Raw genomic sequence first — 19,250 nt, 5'->3', positions numbered from 1 at the left:
ATGTTTTGTCTTTCTTTTTTAATGTGAGTTTAGAAACCGTTATTAAGGATTACATAGTGACTTTCAATTTGTACATAGCTTGAGTTCTTACTTAAAGAAAGCCTCTAAACCCTCAAAACTGGATCAAGTTTCTTTTTTTGATTTCTTACCTTTTGTTTGTAGAGAAACTTTTAAAATTTGTCAGGAAAACACCATAGGACAGGTAGAATGTTTTGGAGGGTTCCATCAGAAAAGTAGATTTTTGTGTTCTTCAGAAGCACTTTGGGGGTACTAGCTCAGTTAATAGTACTGCTGCAATAAACTACCATCAGCATTCTGGGCAATGTCTCAGAATCCAGAAGAGCAGTCCCCAGGATGCTGGGGAATAGAAACCTCCTGCGGATGCCATGTGGAGTGGGTGCCATGCTTGTTTCCTAGGTAAAAATTCAGCATGGCTCAGCTACTGATGGCACATCTAACCATAACACTTAATGGTAGCAGCCTTTTCACCTTGCTTTCATGCAGGGCTTTCTCTTTTTGCTGTAGGAACTGAGGCCTGAGCTCTTCTCTCACCTGGGTTCATGTAAACTAAGCTGGGTGCAGGAAGTAGCAAAAATGCAGAAAGCAGTGTGGAAATAATTCACTTTACTGGGTAGATGTGAGATCTAAAGGAGCTGTGACCTGCCACATCCTCGTTTTTGCTGTCTGTGCCAGTTCTCTGAAAGCTTGTTCAGGTGTATATATGTCACACAATAGAATTAGTTGAACATCCTTACTTTATCCTGCAGCAAAAATTTTGCCAAGTGCTCAGCCCTTGCTGTTGATGCTGAGGAAAATAAGTAACTTTCAGTGCTAGCCCTCAGTTTTAAAATTTAATAGCTATCTGCAAACTATCTGTAACAGGCTGCAAATTTAAGTGCTCAAGTTAAAAACTTGCAGAATGAATGCTGTTTGTGTAATTCCCATTCTGCATGTACATGATGTCAGTCTTTAATTCCATAGTGTTATACCACCACTGCACAGGGTTTTAGTTTCATATACTGGAAATTAGAGAAAATTTGTAGCTGCTTGAGAAACAAATACCTTGAATGGCATTCCAGACAGGATGCATGAACAGAGGTTTGTTTTTAGTCTGGAGCATGATAATTGAAGAGGTTATATAACCAATTCACTGAAATTTGGGAAAGGACATTGTATCAAAAATACTTTGGATATTAAACATGTTTATGCGTAAAAATGGGCTTGAAATGAAACTGAATCATTGCTTGTTTAAACAGATTAATCCTCTCTAAATAATCTTCAGGGTTTGTGCTAGTCTCATGTAATGACCAAGACAGTCTTTGTCCTTATTAATGCATAATTGTTTTCTAGGGTGGGGAGGTTTTTTTTTCCCTGACTTGCTTTGTCTAATGTAGACATTAGAAAATGTCTACAGCTAGAATAAGAAATAGGCAATGTTAGCTTTCTCAGGTGGCAACTTGGTGTGCTTTGTCCACATGCTCAAGCATGACATGGTCACTAAATTTGAGTTCAGAAAAACTTGTTTCTGTTTTATTCCATGGGTCAAGTTGACTTTTGACAAAGGGACTTTTTATGCCTCTCTATATAGGCAAGTAACCTGGTGACCTAGGAGTAAATCACTTGGGCAGAGTAGTTAAGACTCTCAGATTTCCTTTATATTAGAAATTATTTTATGCCTAGATTTCCTCTCATGCCCTGGGCTGAATAACCCCCCAACCTGTGCAGCTCAAAGCTTTCTGAACATTGATGTTAGATGTGTGCTGCATGAATTGTCCTGGTGTAGCCCAGGACCACTGGATAATTTCTAGGGCAGAGCTTCTGGTTTTGTTGTCTCAGAAAGAAGTCTGGTTGTCATGAACCAGAACTGCTTTCAGAACTGAACTGGCCTGTGGTAAATGCAGATTTCTAGGCTTTGTTTCAAATCCCCACTGCTGCCCTGAATTGGAGAACTAACATAGATATTGTTTTGTCCTCATCTGTAACATGCTTTATAGTCCTTTTTCCTAGGATATATGACCCAAGGATATTTGATCTACTGCCTTCTGTTGTAGAGATCCAAGACTCTGCCAGCACACTTTAGCTCCTCTGCTTCTTTTTCTGCACACAGTAAAGCATAATAGCACACAATTAAAATAAGAAAGTGTTAATAAAAGACTAAAATCTGAAAGTTCATTATAGGAGTTGGGAGTTGTTATGAGGTCTGTGCTATAGTGCAGAAATATGGGTCATTCTAGGGTGTCAGATGTTTGTCTTGTCTTGGCACATTGTCATTTGTACATGTGGATAGGTACATGCAAACTGGAATTAGTGAGATATACTTCTGGCATATCAGTGTTAAAGTGTGAATAATGGCTGGTTTTTGTATCAAGTAAACATTTTTAGCAATAACTCTGGAAAGCTTTTTTTTTTAAAAACCCCCATAAATTGTGATTTCAATAACCTTTTATCTGCTGATGATATCTTCATGTTTTGCTCTTTTTGAAGCTCATGTGGAAAATGAAGAACAGTATACACAAGCACTGGAGAAGTTTGGTGGCAACTGTGTTTGCAGGGATGACCCAGATTTGGGAACAGCGTTTTTAAAATTTTCTGTGTTTACAAAGGAATTAACTGCACTCTTCAAAAATTTGGTAAGAATTACTTAAGAAAAACATGTTGGGATTTTAAAGCCAAAAGCTGTATTTTGGTATTATAACAGCTCTTCGTATTGAAGACAATTTGTGTTTTAGCAACCACTGTTCTTACAAAATTTTCAGCTTATGAAAATATCTCATGTCCTAGGTTTTCCCTTTGCAGAAGTCAAAACTCAACACAAACGAAAGAAACCAGAAAAGAAACCACCACAACATAAAAACACAACAAACCCCCCTCTTCCAACACTTCTCACATCTAAAAGCTTCCCACAATAAAGTAGTTATAACATGCATTATAAAACACACATCTCAATTTGCTTTAAAATGTGAAACCAGCAAAACTCAATTTGATTTACTGTGTGATCACGGTGTTTTACTTTACTTTTTCCCACTTTCCATTTGTATTTGTAAAGGGAGATTTTAGTGGCCCTGGAAGAGAGCATTTTTACTTCTCAGGGAAATGAGTCAGGGAAACAAAATCAAGCAAAATGCTAAAACAACAGTAGCATCCATTGGGGACCAATCCTACAGCTGAAGCCAGTAAGTCTTAAAAGCCTCTTTGGTGAGCCAAATGGGATGGAGCCAAATGGAAGAACAGGATTTTTCATTATAAATGGTGAATTTTCAGCCTCAATTTCACATTAATCAGAGGGTGCAAAAAGGGCAGATTCTGATTACATCCCAGGAGGTAGAGCTATCCCATATCTTAAGTACCAAATTTACTTGAATTCACAGAACTCTTATACCAGGGGCTAGGGAGGGGAAATGACCCAGATTCCCAGGAGCATTTAAAAGTCTGTGTCTGCTGAAATCAATGGCATGAAGGCACATCAAATGCTTTTGTGAGTCTAGACCAAATGTCTGTAGTTTGCAGCCAGCTGGTCATAATCACTTCTTTAGGGAATGTTTCCAGCTGATAGGATTTAGGGCAGTGCCATTCACTCCTGATGCTGTCCTGTCTTTTTATCCAATCATAGTATTGATGAATACAGCCACAAATGTATTTATCTGCCATGAAATGTATTGCATATTGGTTATATTGATTTGAACTCCTTTGGATGTACAAATACTATCTGAGATGATGTATCAGAAGAGGCTTCCTGATTCAGTGGGAGTCAGTTATCCCAAGTCTCTCATACAGAGGCAGGCAGCTCCTATGGAAAGGAAAATTGAATGGACCTTCTAATTGATACCTTCTGTTGACTAAAATCCCCTCTCTATCATGTATTAATTGCAGTATGATGAATTCATTAGGCAAATGGATCTGGGAAATGTGATATTGAAGTGGTTTTAAAAAGCAATCTGCTAAAAGCTACACCCCCTCCCCAGAAAAATCTTTCAATGTATTACATTTCAAGAATACTTCTGAAGGCTAGAAGGTGTTGTTTTTTTACCAAAAATCGTAGCTATTTGTTCTCTTAAGACCAGAAACTACTATCTTTGCAAAATGTTTCTGACAAGTATAAATTTTCTTCCATGCTTTGGAAAGGAAAAATAACCAAAATATGTATCTATGGGATGTTAGAATGGATGTTTTTGTTACCTTTTGTTATTTACCTATAAGTGTTTTGTGTGTCTTCTCCAAGGAATATTTGTAGTTCTTTTTGCTGTATACTGTTTTTTTTTAGTAACAGTTATGTCCTTTTGCTTCAGTTTGTGTGTATAAGAAGAGGCTATGTCATAAGAGAGTAGCTAAGTCTGTAGTTTTTCCTCAGTTTGTGGTTCTTATTTTCTCTGTTTTTAAAAGGAAGAGTAATTTTGCATAGGCATGAATATAATTTCTTTTTTTTAATGTTGCAGTAGCACAGGCACCTTCTCTCTTTATCACTGTCTGGTGAAGAGCAGATCTCTGTAAAGTTCTGCTCCTTCCTGATAGGCCTCATATTGTTGGGGTTTGAAGCTTTTTGTTTTTTCTTGACTAGCAAAGGTCCTTGAATTTGGTGTCTCAATGAGCAAATAGTTTCCTCCAGAAAGAAATGCATATGAAAAAAAGATATGAACTTCATTATTGCTTGTAAATGCCATATTTATGAAAAAGAAATCTAGAATAATGAAAAATTATAGCCTTATATAGCTTTGCCTATTAGAAGTCAATGCCACTAGAAAAAATTTTTAGTAACTGATCACTTTGAAAATTTGTTCATAAATTCAGTGTTTGAGGTCTAGTTTTCTAGAAGGTTAAGAGGGTATTGACCAGTATAAAAATTTCTGTACAGGAATTGGAAATAATTTGGGGTGTATTTTGTTAAAGTCATAGCCATATGTGCATTCTCAAAATGAGGTGATGTATCCAACTCTGAATGCTTTCAAAATAATGATATTAAAAACAGGCCTCTCCTTTGGTGTTTCCTTGTAGCACTCCACATGTTTTGGTTGTAAATATTTTAACGAAAAATGTAGCTGGGGCCATGCAACCTGCTACTGTTGAAAAAACATTCTGAAAGGTACTTTTTAAATAGACCTAGCTCTGGGGCTTCACAGGGTGCTGAATTTCCACAGAAGATTTTAAGTGAAGTGGATGGGGAATGTGCAAGGAAGTGAGAGGACATGTTCAGACTGGAACAGATGCCAAAGCTATTAACACTGGCAAAGCTTTAGGGCTACTGTCAAGTTTTGCTTTGTCATATATTTTACTTTTGTTTCTAGAAGCTGATGTGTTCTGTCAGCTCTTGGCCTGCATGGCATTTAGAGCTGTAGCTCTAAAGTCCTTCTGCATACAGATTTTCCTTAGACTTGTCCTTTATAAGGCAGAGGAAAGCTGTTATAAAGTTGTTCTGCTTTAACTGAAGTTTCAGGTGCTTGTTTTCTCTAATAATTTTTAAAGTTTCACAAAAGTTTTTATGGCCTTATGAAGGCATCAGTGTTTTAAAGTTTTTCAATAACAGCTGAAGTGTTTTTGTTTTTAATCCTAAAACCTGTACACTTACTATTCAAGTTAAAGTTTAGGTCTTGAGATTTTTATAAGTTTCCTATGCTGCTTTTATGTGTGCACTTGCAAATAGTGTATCAAATTTAAAAAACACCCCACCCTAACCTTTGTAGTTTTTCTTCATTTCTGAAGGGATTTATAAATACATCTTCAAGAAATGAATTTATATTTACTGTGTACAAGATCCTTGTAACCACTCATTTTAGCCATTCTACTTGTTTGCATTATTTCGATCACTTTGTGATACATGCTGTGCAATTATTTTCTCTTGCCAAAGCTCTGATATCAGCTTAAATATTTTTTTTTTCAACTTCTGCTTTTTAAGAAGATTGAGCAATCAGTTTGTCTTTTTGGTCCTGAAAGATCTGAAAGCACTAGAGGCCATTTTCAGAAGGAACACACTACATTGTGTGACAAGCACAATATTGCTGTTGATGGCAACCTTGTTACTAATTCCTAATAGACTGCAGCCCCCCGCTAGAGCAGGCAGTGCTCCCAGGTTGGTAAGGTCTGTATGGTACTTGCTTGTAGTGTCTATTATTCCTTCTTAAGTGTAGTGCCAAGGGATAAAGGTGTGAGTCTTAATAAAATGTTAGGACAAGGCAAGGCTTGTTGCATTATGTTTGCACTTTAAATATTTTCTCCTTTAAATCCTGTTAAATTTCTACACTGAGAAGAAATAAACTCTGGTTGTGCATTTTTGTCAACACTCCTTGAAAAGGGGTTTGATCTGTGAAGATAAAGTATCTATTTAACAAATACCATTTTCTGTATTTGTTGTTATATTTACTTTTTTCCTTTATTTTTCATTTATATAAATTTAAAGCTAATGAAACAGGCTGCATTGAGAGGAGTGGATCTGATATTTCCACTCTGTGGAAGATAGCTGGAACTAAGAGATTCTATTTTCTATTAATAATCCTTGGACTTTTAGTTACAGAAAATGGAAGAACAGCAGTGGTATTTTTCTGACCATATGCTCTTGCTTTACTTACTTTTTTTAAATGTAAGAAGAAAGAAAATTTGCTTAACTGTAAAAGGTAACAGCAAAACTGAAGGAATTATCTTTTCTGTATTATGTACTGAACTTGAAAAATTTATGCCCAGAATTTTTTTGGTTTAGACCAAGGTGTTAAAACACAATGCTTGGTGCCTGAACCTTCACAAACATATTTTTGTTTAGAAGGACTCACTGAAGTCCATGAGAAAACCCTACAGGTATACATGTTTGAGATTGGAGTATTATATATGGAGCTTAATGATTTAAGTTGTGCCCTTTCAGTGTTTCACCAGTACACTTGAGGAAAACTTAGCTAACTTTGTGAGTTAAAAAAGAGTGCTCTTTGATTTATGCTTGTAGAGATACAAACCAAGATTTAATAATTCCTCCCTAGAAGCATGGGTTCAGCTCAACCTGGAATCAAATCTTTATTTTTTTGCCAAAGGGTATTGATCCAACCGGAGGAAATTCAGAGGACAGTAATAAAACATGAGTAGGGCTTCAATAGGTAGGTTTATGAAGAAAGTTTAAAAGAATGTTCACAGATAACTCTGATGGTGGAGGACAATAATAAATTGTGTATAAATGGAATCTCACTCTAAAAATATAAGGTGAAGTGTCCCAGAGAAAGTGATAGAAGCCTACCACTTAGGCTTTTAACCTAGGTTAGAAAATGTGCACTCTGAAGTTCTCCACTGGTAAAGAAGAAGGGCTAGAATAACCCCAAGCCTCTTCCTTCCTTTTCTTTTGCAGTTCTTCATTTTCTGCTTTTCAGATTTCCCATGAAGTACTTCCTAATAGAGAAGTTCCCAGTTTGTAGTTTGCATGTTGGTGCTGATTGTGAGGAGTCCATGGGGGCAGCACTTGGTATCTTGTGTGAAGGCATTTTTGTAGGCAGCTCCATGTGGGCCCTTAGTGGTGCTCATTTTCCCTGTGGGTGGTGGCTGATGTCCCAGCTCAGCCACACCTGTGCTGTGGGGAAAAGGGGGTGAGGACAGGGCAAGGGCAGCACTGTGTCCTTGTGTGTGAAGGGAAGGTACAGTGCAAAGGTGAAAATTTGTGCCATCAGTCTTTGTTACACATTTTTCTGAAGTCTTGGGGGTAGATGCTAAACTTTACAGTTTAGACAAACAATGTCTCATCTGTACCATGCTCATCAGAGCATCTGTGGATGCTCTGATTTCCACTTTCTCCCTGCTGTATTGATTGGCCTTGTCCTACTAAAGCTCATGTCACTAGGAAAATGATTGGAAACTATTAAATCCAATAGCACTTACCTTAAAAAAAAGAAAATAACTCATGATTTGTCAGCAGACAGTACTGCCATCACCTGCACACACACAAGCTCACTGATGGTTGAGAAGCCCACAGCCAAGTACAGGGACTGCATCTAAGGTTTAGTAATGGCAATAGAAGACATATCATACTGCTCAGCTGCCTGAATTTTAGTTTAAACTGAAAAAGTTTTAAGTTCTGCATGTTAAGAAAAGTATTTAACTTCTGAAGTATACTGAAAAGGCTTGTTTTCCTTTTTGCTTGGATTTAGCAGACAAAATCTACAGAAGTACTGTGGACACCAGTATACAAAGCTCTTATGGAAAAGAGCATTACATTAAAGTAATCAGGAGGGCTGGCAAACAGTGAATTTAAATGTTTAACCATAGGATCTTCAACCACTTGAACGTCTTTCCCCTTACAAATGCTGGCTTGCTTGTTGCCTCTACCAGCACTTCTGGCAGCTGTGTGTTTTGTTTATATGTTTTCTACCCTGCCATTTCATCTTCTCTGAGCCCTCTCCAGCTTAGGAAGTTTTAATTTTTTACCCTGTCATCTTCTTGGAAACTGTCAGAGGAAAACTGCAAGTGCCAAAGCAGCAAAGTTGGAAGTGGAAACGAGGTCAACTATTTTTTTCCTTTCTTTGTTTTTTAACCATGTGCAATGTGCTAGTGTTCCTCTGAGACAGGATGACATTAATTTCTGTGAAGCTTTCTTGCACCTTTGTATTTTTTTAAAGCATATTTTAAAACATAAAGTAGTCAAAATGTAGAGTCCATTGCATATGTTCTAGCTCCTTGTACTCTGCACACAGAGTAGGAGCTGAACTTATTAGTGCTTCTGTATGCCAAAAATGGGTCTTTATTTTTAGATAGTTCAGCTTATGCTTCTCAATAAAGAAGAGGAAAACACGTAAGATCTTTCATCTGTGTACTGCTTGCTGACTTATAAATATGAGGGAGTATGATTCATCTAACTGGGTTAATAATGACAAGTTCATGCATTATGTATGTTTACTTTTGTTACAAGTAGAATAGGAGCATAGGGAATACAACAGACTGATGGTAATGTACAGGTGATAGCACACAGAAGGAATTAATTTGAATAGGCAAACAGTCTCTAAACTTTTAAAAAGAATGTAGAGTTTTTCTCTTGTTTTGGGGTTTTTTGTAAGTTGCTTTGGACTCAAGGCCTCATGCTGTGAAATTCTAGCAAATACCCATAACTATTTTGGAGTCTGATTGATGTTTACTCATGAGTATGTTTGGGATAATACTTCAGATGGTTTATTTTTTTATGACTTTAAGAAAAATCAGTTGAGTCTACTGTTGGGATGCTTCATTCTTTATTCCCGTCTACTGAATTTGAAGAGTAGTTGAATAGAGGCTATGAAAGTATTGATCCTTAAGTTAGACATTTGTCTACATCATACTCATAAAATAGACTAACAAAATAGAAAACCTTGCATGGAAAGGTATCTTGAAAGAGACCTCTTCTCTTTTCCACCTGAATAACCATTCTGGATGTGCACTTGCAGCTTCTAGAAGTCTTGGGGTATTTTATTTAGGTGTTGTGCTGTTTAAACCTTTGCACTTTCCCCCTGTGACATATAATTTTATGACTTTTGGGAATGGTTGTCCTGGTATATGCATGTGGTAGTGCTGCTGAGGACTTAGGAAGTGGATGGTTTCCAGCCCTGCCAGCTAAGCATGTGTACATGTTGCTCATTCCATTTTTACAGGACAACCCAAATACAGAGCTGAGATATAACTTGTTGATTCTGAAGGGCTGTGGTTGGGTCCTGCAGCTTACTGGGGAGGAGAAAAAGTAGGGTGGAGGAGGGGAAATATGATTTGTGTTAAGAGTTTGAAAGACCAGATTTTCTGTATTTCTTTAGCTTTTCCATGCAGAGACAATCTGTGTAACCTTTACAACTGATGAAGTTTCACTTTGGTGGCTGAGATTTCAAGCAAATGTAGTAAGGTAGTTTCTTTGAGGAGGAGAGGTGGGGACAGTGGGGCTTTGCTGGTTTGTTTTAACAAAAACTGTTACATATCACAGAGTCTGTTCTAGTGAGGCCACCAAGTAACTACAGGGTGATAATATTTTGTATTTTACAGTTCTGGGGAGACTGAAGCATCCATAGTTGGAATTATTTTTTCCTTGAAATTTTAGTATTCTTGAAGGGGACTTTGATGTCCCTGACATTATTCCTGAAGAAATAAAAGCATTTGTTTTGATACAAAGCTTTTTTCTGTAATTGGAACATTTGAAATCCATCTTCATGTGGGGATTTCAGAGCTTCTTGAAAAAAAAAATCACAATTTAAAAGAACACCATAAAATATCAAAAAAGATGTAACTCATCCAAGGGCAACTTTCACTGAACTGCTGCAAAAGTTATTCTGATTTTTTTTCTCTTTGTTTTATTCAAAAGTATTTTGGGTTTTGCTCTTCAGAGCAACCAATTCTTTTGAATAGCTACAGTTTAAACTCTCTGCCTAGATAATATGGTCCATACCTTGAATGTTTTCCCTGAATCATAAAGGAGTTGATATGCAATCTTTTCCTAGCTGTCTTATTCCTACAATATTTGGTTTTTTTTACTTACTTAAATATTATCATAGAGATATTTAACAAAAATCAATATTATTTTAGCACTGTCTTAATTTGAAATAATTTTTATCTTCTTTAAGAAGTTATTTTCTCTTGAATTACTTGCATACTGAAGCCCTCATTGAAATCCTATTTCAAAGGTTGCATGAGATAAATAAGGCAGATGTATTTCTTTTTAAAAACAAATGGAAAATACTGGAATGGTGGCTGTTTTACAGCATTCTTTGTCTTTATAACTTCTGTCAGAGTAAGATGCCATGTATTGGGAGAGTAGCAAATAGACTTTATGGAATAGGTCTGAGGAAGCTAGAAAGTAAACAAGGTTAATATAAAATATGCTCATGAACTTAAAATTATCTGTGCTAAAAAATTGTATGCTTCTGTTCATAGAATTTAAATGGGGAAATAAGGCAGTGTAAAAATGATTGTTCTTATTTTGCAGACACTGTTGGGTGAGGTATTTATAATCAGCAGTAATTCTGGAGGTTTCCTGCTGGTTTGGGTTATAGTGTTTCCAGAGTCAGTTTAATTAACTTGTGTTGCTTTCATCTTTGGTTACTGGCTGTGCTAATAAACATCTCCATAAGGCAGGGACAGGAAAATAATATGCAAGATTTCCTTGTGAAACTTTCTGAAATGTGTGTATTAAGACAGTTTACGTTCTGTGTCTAAATATATTAACTGATTTGGTGTCATTTTCTTGTTACAGATTCAGAATATGAACAACATCATCACTTTTCCATTGGACAGTTTGCTGAAGGGAGACCTGAAAGGAGTGAAAGGGGTATGGCTTTCCTCCTGTTAATATATAGGATTGTTGTTGGTACAGTAGATGCATTTAGCAAGTGTATTAATCTTATGTGTTGGAAGGTGTAGGATACTCAAGTAATATATTAGCTCAATAAACTTTGGGGGTTTTGTTTGTTTTTGGGTTTTTTAATGAATCAAGTCATCCTTTCTGTTTGTGGATTCACATACCTCATGTTCTTGAGTGTGTATACAAAACAACATTTGAGAAGCTTTAAAAGCAGGCCTGAGATGCAGGAGATAAGCAGAGAAAGAGGTGTAAGATTCAGATATTTACTTAGTTGAGTTAAGGGTAGTACTATATATTTAAGGATTTTTAGCATTCTAAACTTACCTGGAACTATTAAGAAGCACACATTAGACTGTACGAGCATAGGATTTTTTAAAGAAGCTGAAATCTATTTGTTTATGGCCCAAGGACATTTCCTATTTATAAATAACAGCAACTTAAGACTCAAATGATGATATGTTTATGATAAATTTCAGAGCCTATGGCGAGCAAACTTACTTGGCTTTTGCTTTGTTCAGTGAGCAAACAGGAAGTGACTGGCAGCTATTGTTCTAGGACATGGAAGGAAGGAGAAAAATATGTACATAGACTAAAAATGGTTTCTGTAAATTACTGGAGCATAAATAGATTATTAAATAAGATAGACGTTATCTTTGTGTTGTTTGCTTACCACATTTCACTCATATTTTTCTCTATGTCAGAATAAATACATTTATTACAAGACAGTGTTTCCCCACTGTCTTGAGAATATAATCAAATGCTGCTTCAGTTAATTTAATAATTGTCTCAATAATTAATTAAAATGTAAGAATTAGTTCATAATCTGTAGTTGCAAAGATTTTCCAGTGTCTGACAGTTGTAGTTGTCTGTCCTCTTGAACTTCATCAAAATTTCAGCTCTTGCATTTTTAGACATCAGTGAAATAACTTTACAACCTGTTAAGATCATTTTATCCAAATTACCTTATTTAGAGGAAAGAAGATAAAGGAATTTGGAATGTAAGTAATTCAGAATTCTCACAGAATTAGTTATGCTGAGCCATAAGGCCTATACTGTTCCCATTAAGTCTGGAAATTTGATTTTTTTAAACTTTAGTGTGATGAATCAAGTTCTTAGCCAAGGCTATACCACAGCCTGGGGACAGGGACTTTTTTCCAGTGCAGGCAGAGATTGAATGGTGAGAAAGCAGTTACTTTGATTAATTGCATAGTGTGGTCTTGGGATAACATGTTGTTATACCTTTTAAGGAGTAAAATGGAACTGTGAAAATCATAGTAAACAGCATCCTACAGATGCTTTTAAAAACATGGGTGTATTAATTCTCTTTACAAGATTAGTTTTCCTTTGTGCAAGATTGCACAACCCTTAGAAGAGAGAGGGAAGTCCCTCATTCTAGTAGGCACTGCAAGGGGCTAAGGTGTGTCTTCATTGTTAGAGCCACAGTGTTTTTCATGTAAATAGCTGGCTGTTATTTTTTCTCTTTTCTTGACAGGACCTGAAAAAACCCTTTGATAAAGCTTGGAAGGACTATGAAACAAAAGTGTATGTATTTTTTAACTTTTATTTAAGAGGGAAATGTAACTGAAATCTGTGGAGGTTATTACCTAATGCTGAGGTTGAATGTTCTCAGGAGGTGCAGCATGTATTAGAAGTGGATGTACACCTATCTGAGGCTTGTGAGTTGTGTCTTATGTTGTGGATCTAACCCTACTTAGCATAAGCCACTTGTTTGAAGTTACCAGATACACTGTTTAAACAAACAGCTATAAAATAAGTTTATAAAAACTGGAATTTATATCTAGCTAAATAAATTGAATGAGTCAACAAAGCTCGACACCTAACATCAAACACAATTTATTCTGGTTCCTAGTAAATCTGAAGCGGTTCAGTGTCCTGCATCAGAGACAGCTGTTTCCAGGGTTGGCCAGGTCAATTGTATCATTGACATCATCATCTACTTCAGAGCTGACAGTCTCTGAAGTAGAATTTTTGTAGTGAGTTTTATTCCACATTACAGTATTTCCTAGACTGACTATCAGTTTTGTGTCACATGTCCAGTGTCTTTGTTCTTCTGCAATAATGCTGCCTTGCATCAGACCATCTCTGATGATACAGGTCCAGAAGAATCATGTATGATGACACTATTTAACAGAAATAACTTGCAGATCCACAGCCAACTAGACTGGCTGAAAATCAAGCTCCATTTATGTATTTTTTTTTAATTGCACAAAGTTATAGTGCAGTAGATATAGACTTAGTCTGTCTGAAGTCTTCAAAAATTATTCTTGTAGCTGGTTTACCCACAAAAGCAACCAGTTAGCTAAATTTCATTATTCCTTTTGTGAATTACAATGAGAATGGTCTAGTTATTGCTTTCTAGAATCAAATTGTGAGGAAGACCTGTGTGGCTTTTGGTTTTTGAAACTGCCTAGCTATAGGTGGATTTTCATAAAAAGACATTCTGAAATACTGAGATAACCCTCTGGTCTGATACCAAATCCACAGTGTTGGCTCCAGTGTTTTATGTTCCTGACACCTGTGAGCAGTCTCATTTGGTGCCATTCCAGTTATTGACTATTGAGAAAATTAAGATTTCTAATCATTGCCTATGGCAGTAGTTGATCTCTGAGGATGGGCCTTAAAGAATAATCCTATGATTTAGTCTGCTGTTGTCTAGCACTGCTTGATTGCTGGATTTGAAAGCTTGTTTACTTGTGTGTGAGTATTCATACTGACAACCCACGAAGTTTATGTGCCGAATTTCAAATAAATTTGTGCACTGCTGGGACATACACCAAGAGCAATGTTACTACTGGACCAAGACCTCTAGTGCTTTTAGGATTTCTGATCTAATATTCACTAGGATGAATGTGTTGAAGTGATGTAAGGATTTGTGCTTGATCATCAGTTTGTTCAGAGCTGGCATTTCAGAGTCAGATATACCAGAAATATTTTCAGTTGTTATTTAATTTAATTAAGTAATTGCAAAGTAAGAAATACCCTTAGAAAATGTATTTGTGTATTTGAGGATTTTCATTTGAGGTTATGGACATGTTGGAAGTGTTATTTTGTGTGCTATGTCATTCAGGATCTGAAAATGTGATGCTGACAGTGTGTTTTCTGTCTGTGGCATTGAATCCATTGCTGCTTGTGTGATATAATGAGATTTTTTTCTTTTTCTTTCAACTGGCAATCCTTTAGAAAACCTTTTTTATGGCTTTGCTTTCAAGTAAGACTCTTGGGTTTTGATCTGAAACAGGTTTCCTTTTTCCAGTTGCAGTTACCTCTACTTTCTGCAAGATTTTTTAACAAATGAAGCAGACCTACTTGACAGTGCTCTTTTCTAAGCCATTTACATGTCAGGTTATTCAACATGCAGAAGTTGAAGGTAGCACACATTTATCAGAAATTTTTTTCAGATCCATGAACCAATTTTTGGTATTTCTAAGTGGTGGGCTGGTACAATTACTGAGTGCTGCATTTTTTAAAGTGGTCAGATGAAAGCTCCACATCAATATTTTGAAGTTTTAAGCTCTTAGTCCAGTCTGTTGGACTCCTTGACTTTGATGTAGACCAAAGGATCATCAGCTTGAGGCTTAGGATAGAAAGCCTGGGAATTCTGTGTCAATTCTTTCAAATAATGGCCTGCTTTTTTTTTTTTTTTTTTTTTTTTTCCTTTGGTAAGCTGTTCTACAACAGTGGAAATTACTTCTCATGGCATAAAGTTGGCAGTCAGGGAGTACTGTTTTTCAGTGCAAGCTATGTTGCTTATACCAAGGAGCAGACCAGTTTTCCATGATTTTGTTGAGTTAATGTCAGTCTTGGAACTTCCCTGAGACCCCTGCCCTTAGGACTGTGGGATTTGTCAGACCTCTTGTACATCAGATCAGTTCCCAGATAAATTAAGATGTTCCGACCTGTCATTATGGAGCATTTGTCTTTAAAAACTAGAGATGGAAATTTTAATGATGTGATTTTCAACTTAGGATGAGAATATTAATTTGAGCTTGAATTTGTTCAGGTCATCTTTTTTCTCGTGCTAATTTTTTTTCATAGAAAAACAGTGAGGTTTCTCTGGGTTGCTATTATACATGCTGCTGAGGTTTGTTAAGAAAAGAACTCTTTTCATTCTGTGGCCATCCTGAATGGATCTAGACTTCCTTATAGCTGCGTGTTTTGATTGTCTGTAGCAGTGGGTGGATGCAGAATCACCTCAAGAAGTCTTAATTGAAATTTTTGGGGGTTTTGTTGTGGTATCTTCATGCTCTCTGCTTTAATAAAAAGGACAAAGGAACCAGGAGAGGTAACCTCAGTCTCACCTCCAGCTTGTGTTGCCAGAGCTGAGTGGTAGATGTAGGTGCTGATAGCCAGAGATTTGCTCAGCCCTCTTCAGTCTGTTACTTTAGATAACTCCTTGTTTGGTTTGTGCCTAAAACCAATTCTAGGTGTGTGCTTCATGAGCTGTCTTTTCCAGTGATATTTCTTCTAACACGTGAATAGCTCTTTTGAAAATTCTTCCCCTCCTTGTTTTTTCCTTTCCTTTTCCATTTTGGTTAACAAACTATTCAAGGCTGCTAGGCTGCTCTTTTTCTGCACATGCCTCTGTATCATATGCTTAACATCATATTGTTCATCTGCATTTCCTAGTCACAAGTTCAGACCTGTGAAGCTACGTGCCAGATAATGAAGTGGTATTTTTGTAGTCTGTTTAGAAGTGACAGTTTTCATATTGATTGCTGCCTTTATAAGGAAAAAATTTAAGCTTATTTATCACACTATCTCATCTCTCTTCCTTGCACCTTTGTGATAACCTTTTGGGTGCAAATATACCTAAGTGTGACATATTTGAAAAGAAAGAAAGTTAATTTAAAAATAGCATCTGCTTTGCTTTATTCCCGTAACAATTTTTGAGATTCAACCTCTCTATGTCATTAGGTGTGCTTAAAAATTCCTATGTATCTAGTTCTTGTTTGGGAGAGAGATGGTTAAGATCCATTCTGATGATCTTGGATCACCATCCATCATTGTTGATTACAATTTCCTCAGGATTGCCTTAGCTGAAGTACTGGAGGGAAGCTGGAGCCCTATTTCTCTGTACCCTGGGGCTGCTCTTGGGTAAGGTAGTATGAGGAGCAAGCAACCTATAGCTTCATGCAAACCTACTCCAGTCAAAAACTGGGACTATCCTGAGGTGGCATTCATGAATAATTGATATTTTCTCACCACCAATCATTAACGTGACTCAGTTGGAGCCATAAAGATTTTACAATGTTTCTAAAGCCTTAAAGCAGTGCATTTCTGATGGGACCTCAGTTGCAGTTGTTGTTTTCCACACAAGAGCTGGGAGATGCTGCCGGCCGCCAGAGCAGTGCAGCAGGACTGCTCTGTGTCCTTTGGGAGAGCTGTTTCACACTGGGCTCCTCTTGTTCCACAGTTGCTTTCCCCTGTGTACTCAAACACTAATGGCAGGCGTGCCCAGGGACCATATGGGGAAGGAGTACACATGTCATAAAAACTGCTCATTCTCCCAGCAGACAGATCGCACTGAGCAAGGCGCTGAGCCAGATATCACCCACACGCCTCAGTTTGATCGGTCCTGTTGTGGTACATTCTGAGGTAAAGACTATGTGTCAATTTTACACAGGAAATAGAAGCATAAACTTACTGAAGCATATAATTCACAATATTTTTTTTTTTTTTGCTGAATATGTCTGTATTCTGGATATCAACCTGATATTCTTGAAAAGAAGAATATGATATTTTTTTTAATAGAGTTGCCTTATTTTGGGGCCTGTAAATGCCTATTATCTTCAGAAGTCTTCTTTAACAAGTGTTGTGCTCATGCTATGAAATGTAAAGGTTTAATGGAGACTAATGAGCTGTTTCTGGGAAGGCTGATTACCTCTCCTTCTTTGCCATTGTCCTTTTAAAAACTGGGCATGAGGTCTCTTTTGCACACCTGAGTGAAGAGAACAAGTGTTTGAATGTGCTTATGGCATTTTAAGATCCAGGCATTAACAATACATTACTGTGAAGAAATGCAAGTGTTCATATCTAGAAATAACTATTGATTTGTTTCTGAACTATTTGAAGTCAATGGAAAAATGAACAAAGTCAAAATAATATGTTAAGATGTCTGCACAACTATTTAAGTGGTGCTATTTTCAGTTTAGTAAACTCATGTTTTGCACAATATAAAACAAGTTTATCTGAAAATTCTGCAAGCATTTCTCAATTTACTTCTTCAGAGCTCTAACTTGACACAGAAGACCATTGATATTCATAGCTCCTAGGTATTTCTGCCATGTTTCCTTTTAATGCAGGTACATAAGACAAAGTGGAGGTCACAGCTTGTAAGTAGTGTTATAGAGTGAAAGTGCTAAACAAGGTTGCTTAAATATAAAATCATAGAATAGAATAATACAATGATTTAAGTTTGAAAATACCTTTAAGATGATCAAGTTCAACCATAAATCTAAGTCCACATCTAAAGCATGTCCCTAAGTGTTACATCTACACATCTAAATACCTGCAGGGATGGCTGCTCAACCACTCCCCTGGGCAGCCTCTTCCAATGCTTGGCAACCCTTTCCAGAAGAATTTTTTTCCTAATATCCAATAAAAACTTCCCCTGGTGTAACTTGAGGCGGTTTCTTTTTGTGCTATTGCTTGTTACCTGTGAGAGGAAACTGAAATTCCACTGCTAAAACCTCCTTTCAGGTAGTTGTAAAGAGGGATAAGGTCCCCTCAAACCTCATTTTCAACAGCCTAAAGAATCCCAGCTCCCTCATCAGACTTGTGCTTCAGACCCTTCACCAGCTCTGTTGCTCTTCTCTGGACTTGCTCCAGCACCTCAGTGTCTTTGAGGGGCCCAGAACTGGACACAGCACTTCTGTGGTGAGGTGTGGACTCACTGGTGCAGAGTGGAGGGGGATGATGACTGCCCTGGTCCTGTTAACCACACTATTACTGCTACAGGCCAGAATGCCATTGGCCTCCTTGGCCAGCTGGGCACATGCTGGCTTGTGCCCAGCTGGTTTCTGACCAGAACTCCAGGCTCTTTTCTGACAGGCAGCTTTCCAGCCACTCTGTTCCCAGCCTGTAGCGCTGCTTGGGCTTGTTGTGATCCAGGTGTGAGACCTGGCACTTGGCCTTACTGAACTTCATACCACTGGCCCTTCCCAATCGATCCAGCCTGTCCAGATCCCTCAGCAGAGTCTTCCTACCCTCCAGCAGATCCACATATCCCCCCAGCTTAGTGTCATGTGAAGGCTTACTTGGAATGCACTCAGTCCCCTTTTCCAGGTGATTCATAGAGATATTAATCAGGACTGGCCCCAAAACCAAGCCTGGGGAATATTGCTAGTGACCAGTCACCAGCTGGAGTAACTCCATTCACCATCATTCTCCAGGCCTGGCTCTCCAGGCAGTTTTTTTGCCCAGTGAAGAGTGTGCCTGTTCAAGCCATGAGCAGCCAGTTTCTCCAGGAGAATCCTGTGGGAAAGGCTTAAAGTGTCAAAGGCATTTCTGAAGTGCAGGTAACCACTGGTATTATACTGTTTCAAGTCTAAGATTTCATATTAAGTATTTTTATTTTGAAATAGATTACCTATGAATTAAATGGAAAAGTCTTTGAATTAATCTGCAGATGTTATGGGTGAAACGATGAAAATATCCTAGCACATTTTGCTCCTTCTGTCCTCTTCCCCTTTATCATTCAGAGAAGGATGTATGGAAGGGAAAACCTTTCAAGCATTTCCAAAAGGAAAAGATGACTTCTTCATTGAGGACTTTAGTGTCAGGAGAGACATACTTTACTGTGAGCATTGACAGACAGTAGGGTGAAATGAAATGGAGGCTCCTTCACCAAAAAGCTGAAGGGCCCAAGCCTGGAGAATCAGAGTGAAAAGGAGGACTAGACAAAGAAAGGATATTTGAAATGAAAATGTCTAATATTATTTTGTCAAACGAAATAGCCTTC

The 19,250-nt window shown here is 37.4% G+C and overlaps 1 protein-coding gene across 5 annotated transcripts in view; it reads left to right on the top strand.

The window, feature by feature from the left end:
• The window catches only part of ASAP2 (ArfGAP with SH3 domain, ankyrin repeat and PH domain 2), an 84,234-nt gene that overhangs the window by 20,521 nt on the left and 44,463 nt on the right, over window positions 1-19,250 (top strand). For all 5 annotated transcript variants that reach the window (XM_074538116.1, XM_074538115.1, XM_074538117.1 and 2 more), the window contains exons 3-5: window positions 2,485-2,630; window positions 11,162-11,236; window positions 12,762-12,811. In XM_074538116.1, coding sequence (XP_074394217.1) covers window positions 2,485-2,630; window positions 11,162-11,236; window positions 12,762-12,811 — 271 coding nt within the window. The remainder of the gene's footprint in view (window positions 1-2,484; window positions 2,631-11,161; window positions 11,237-12,761; window positions 12,812-19,250) is intronic.

This window comes from Zonotrichia albicollis, chromosome 3, assembly GCF_047830755.1.
Source record: "Zonotrichia albicollis isolate bZonAlb1 chromosome 3, bZonAlb1.hap1, whole genome shotgun sequence".
Taxonomy (NCBI): Eukaryota; Metazoa; Chordata; class Aves; order Passeriformes; family Passerellidae; genus Zonotrichia; species Zonotrichia albicollis.
Note: the sequence above shows the minus strand (reverse complement) of the source record. Positions and strands in the feature narration are given on the sequence as shown.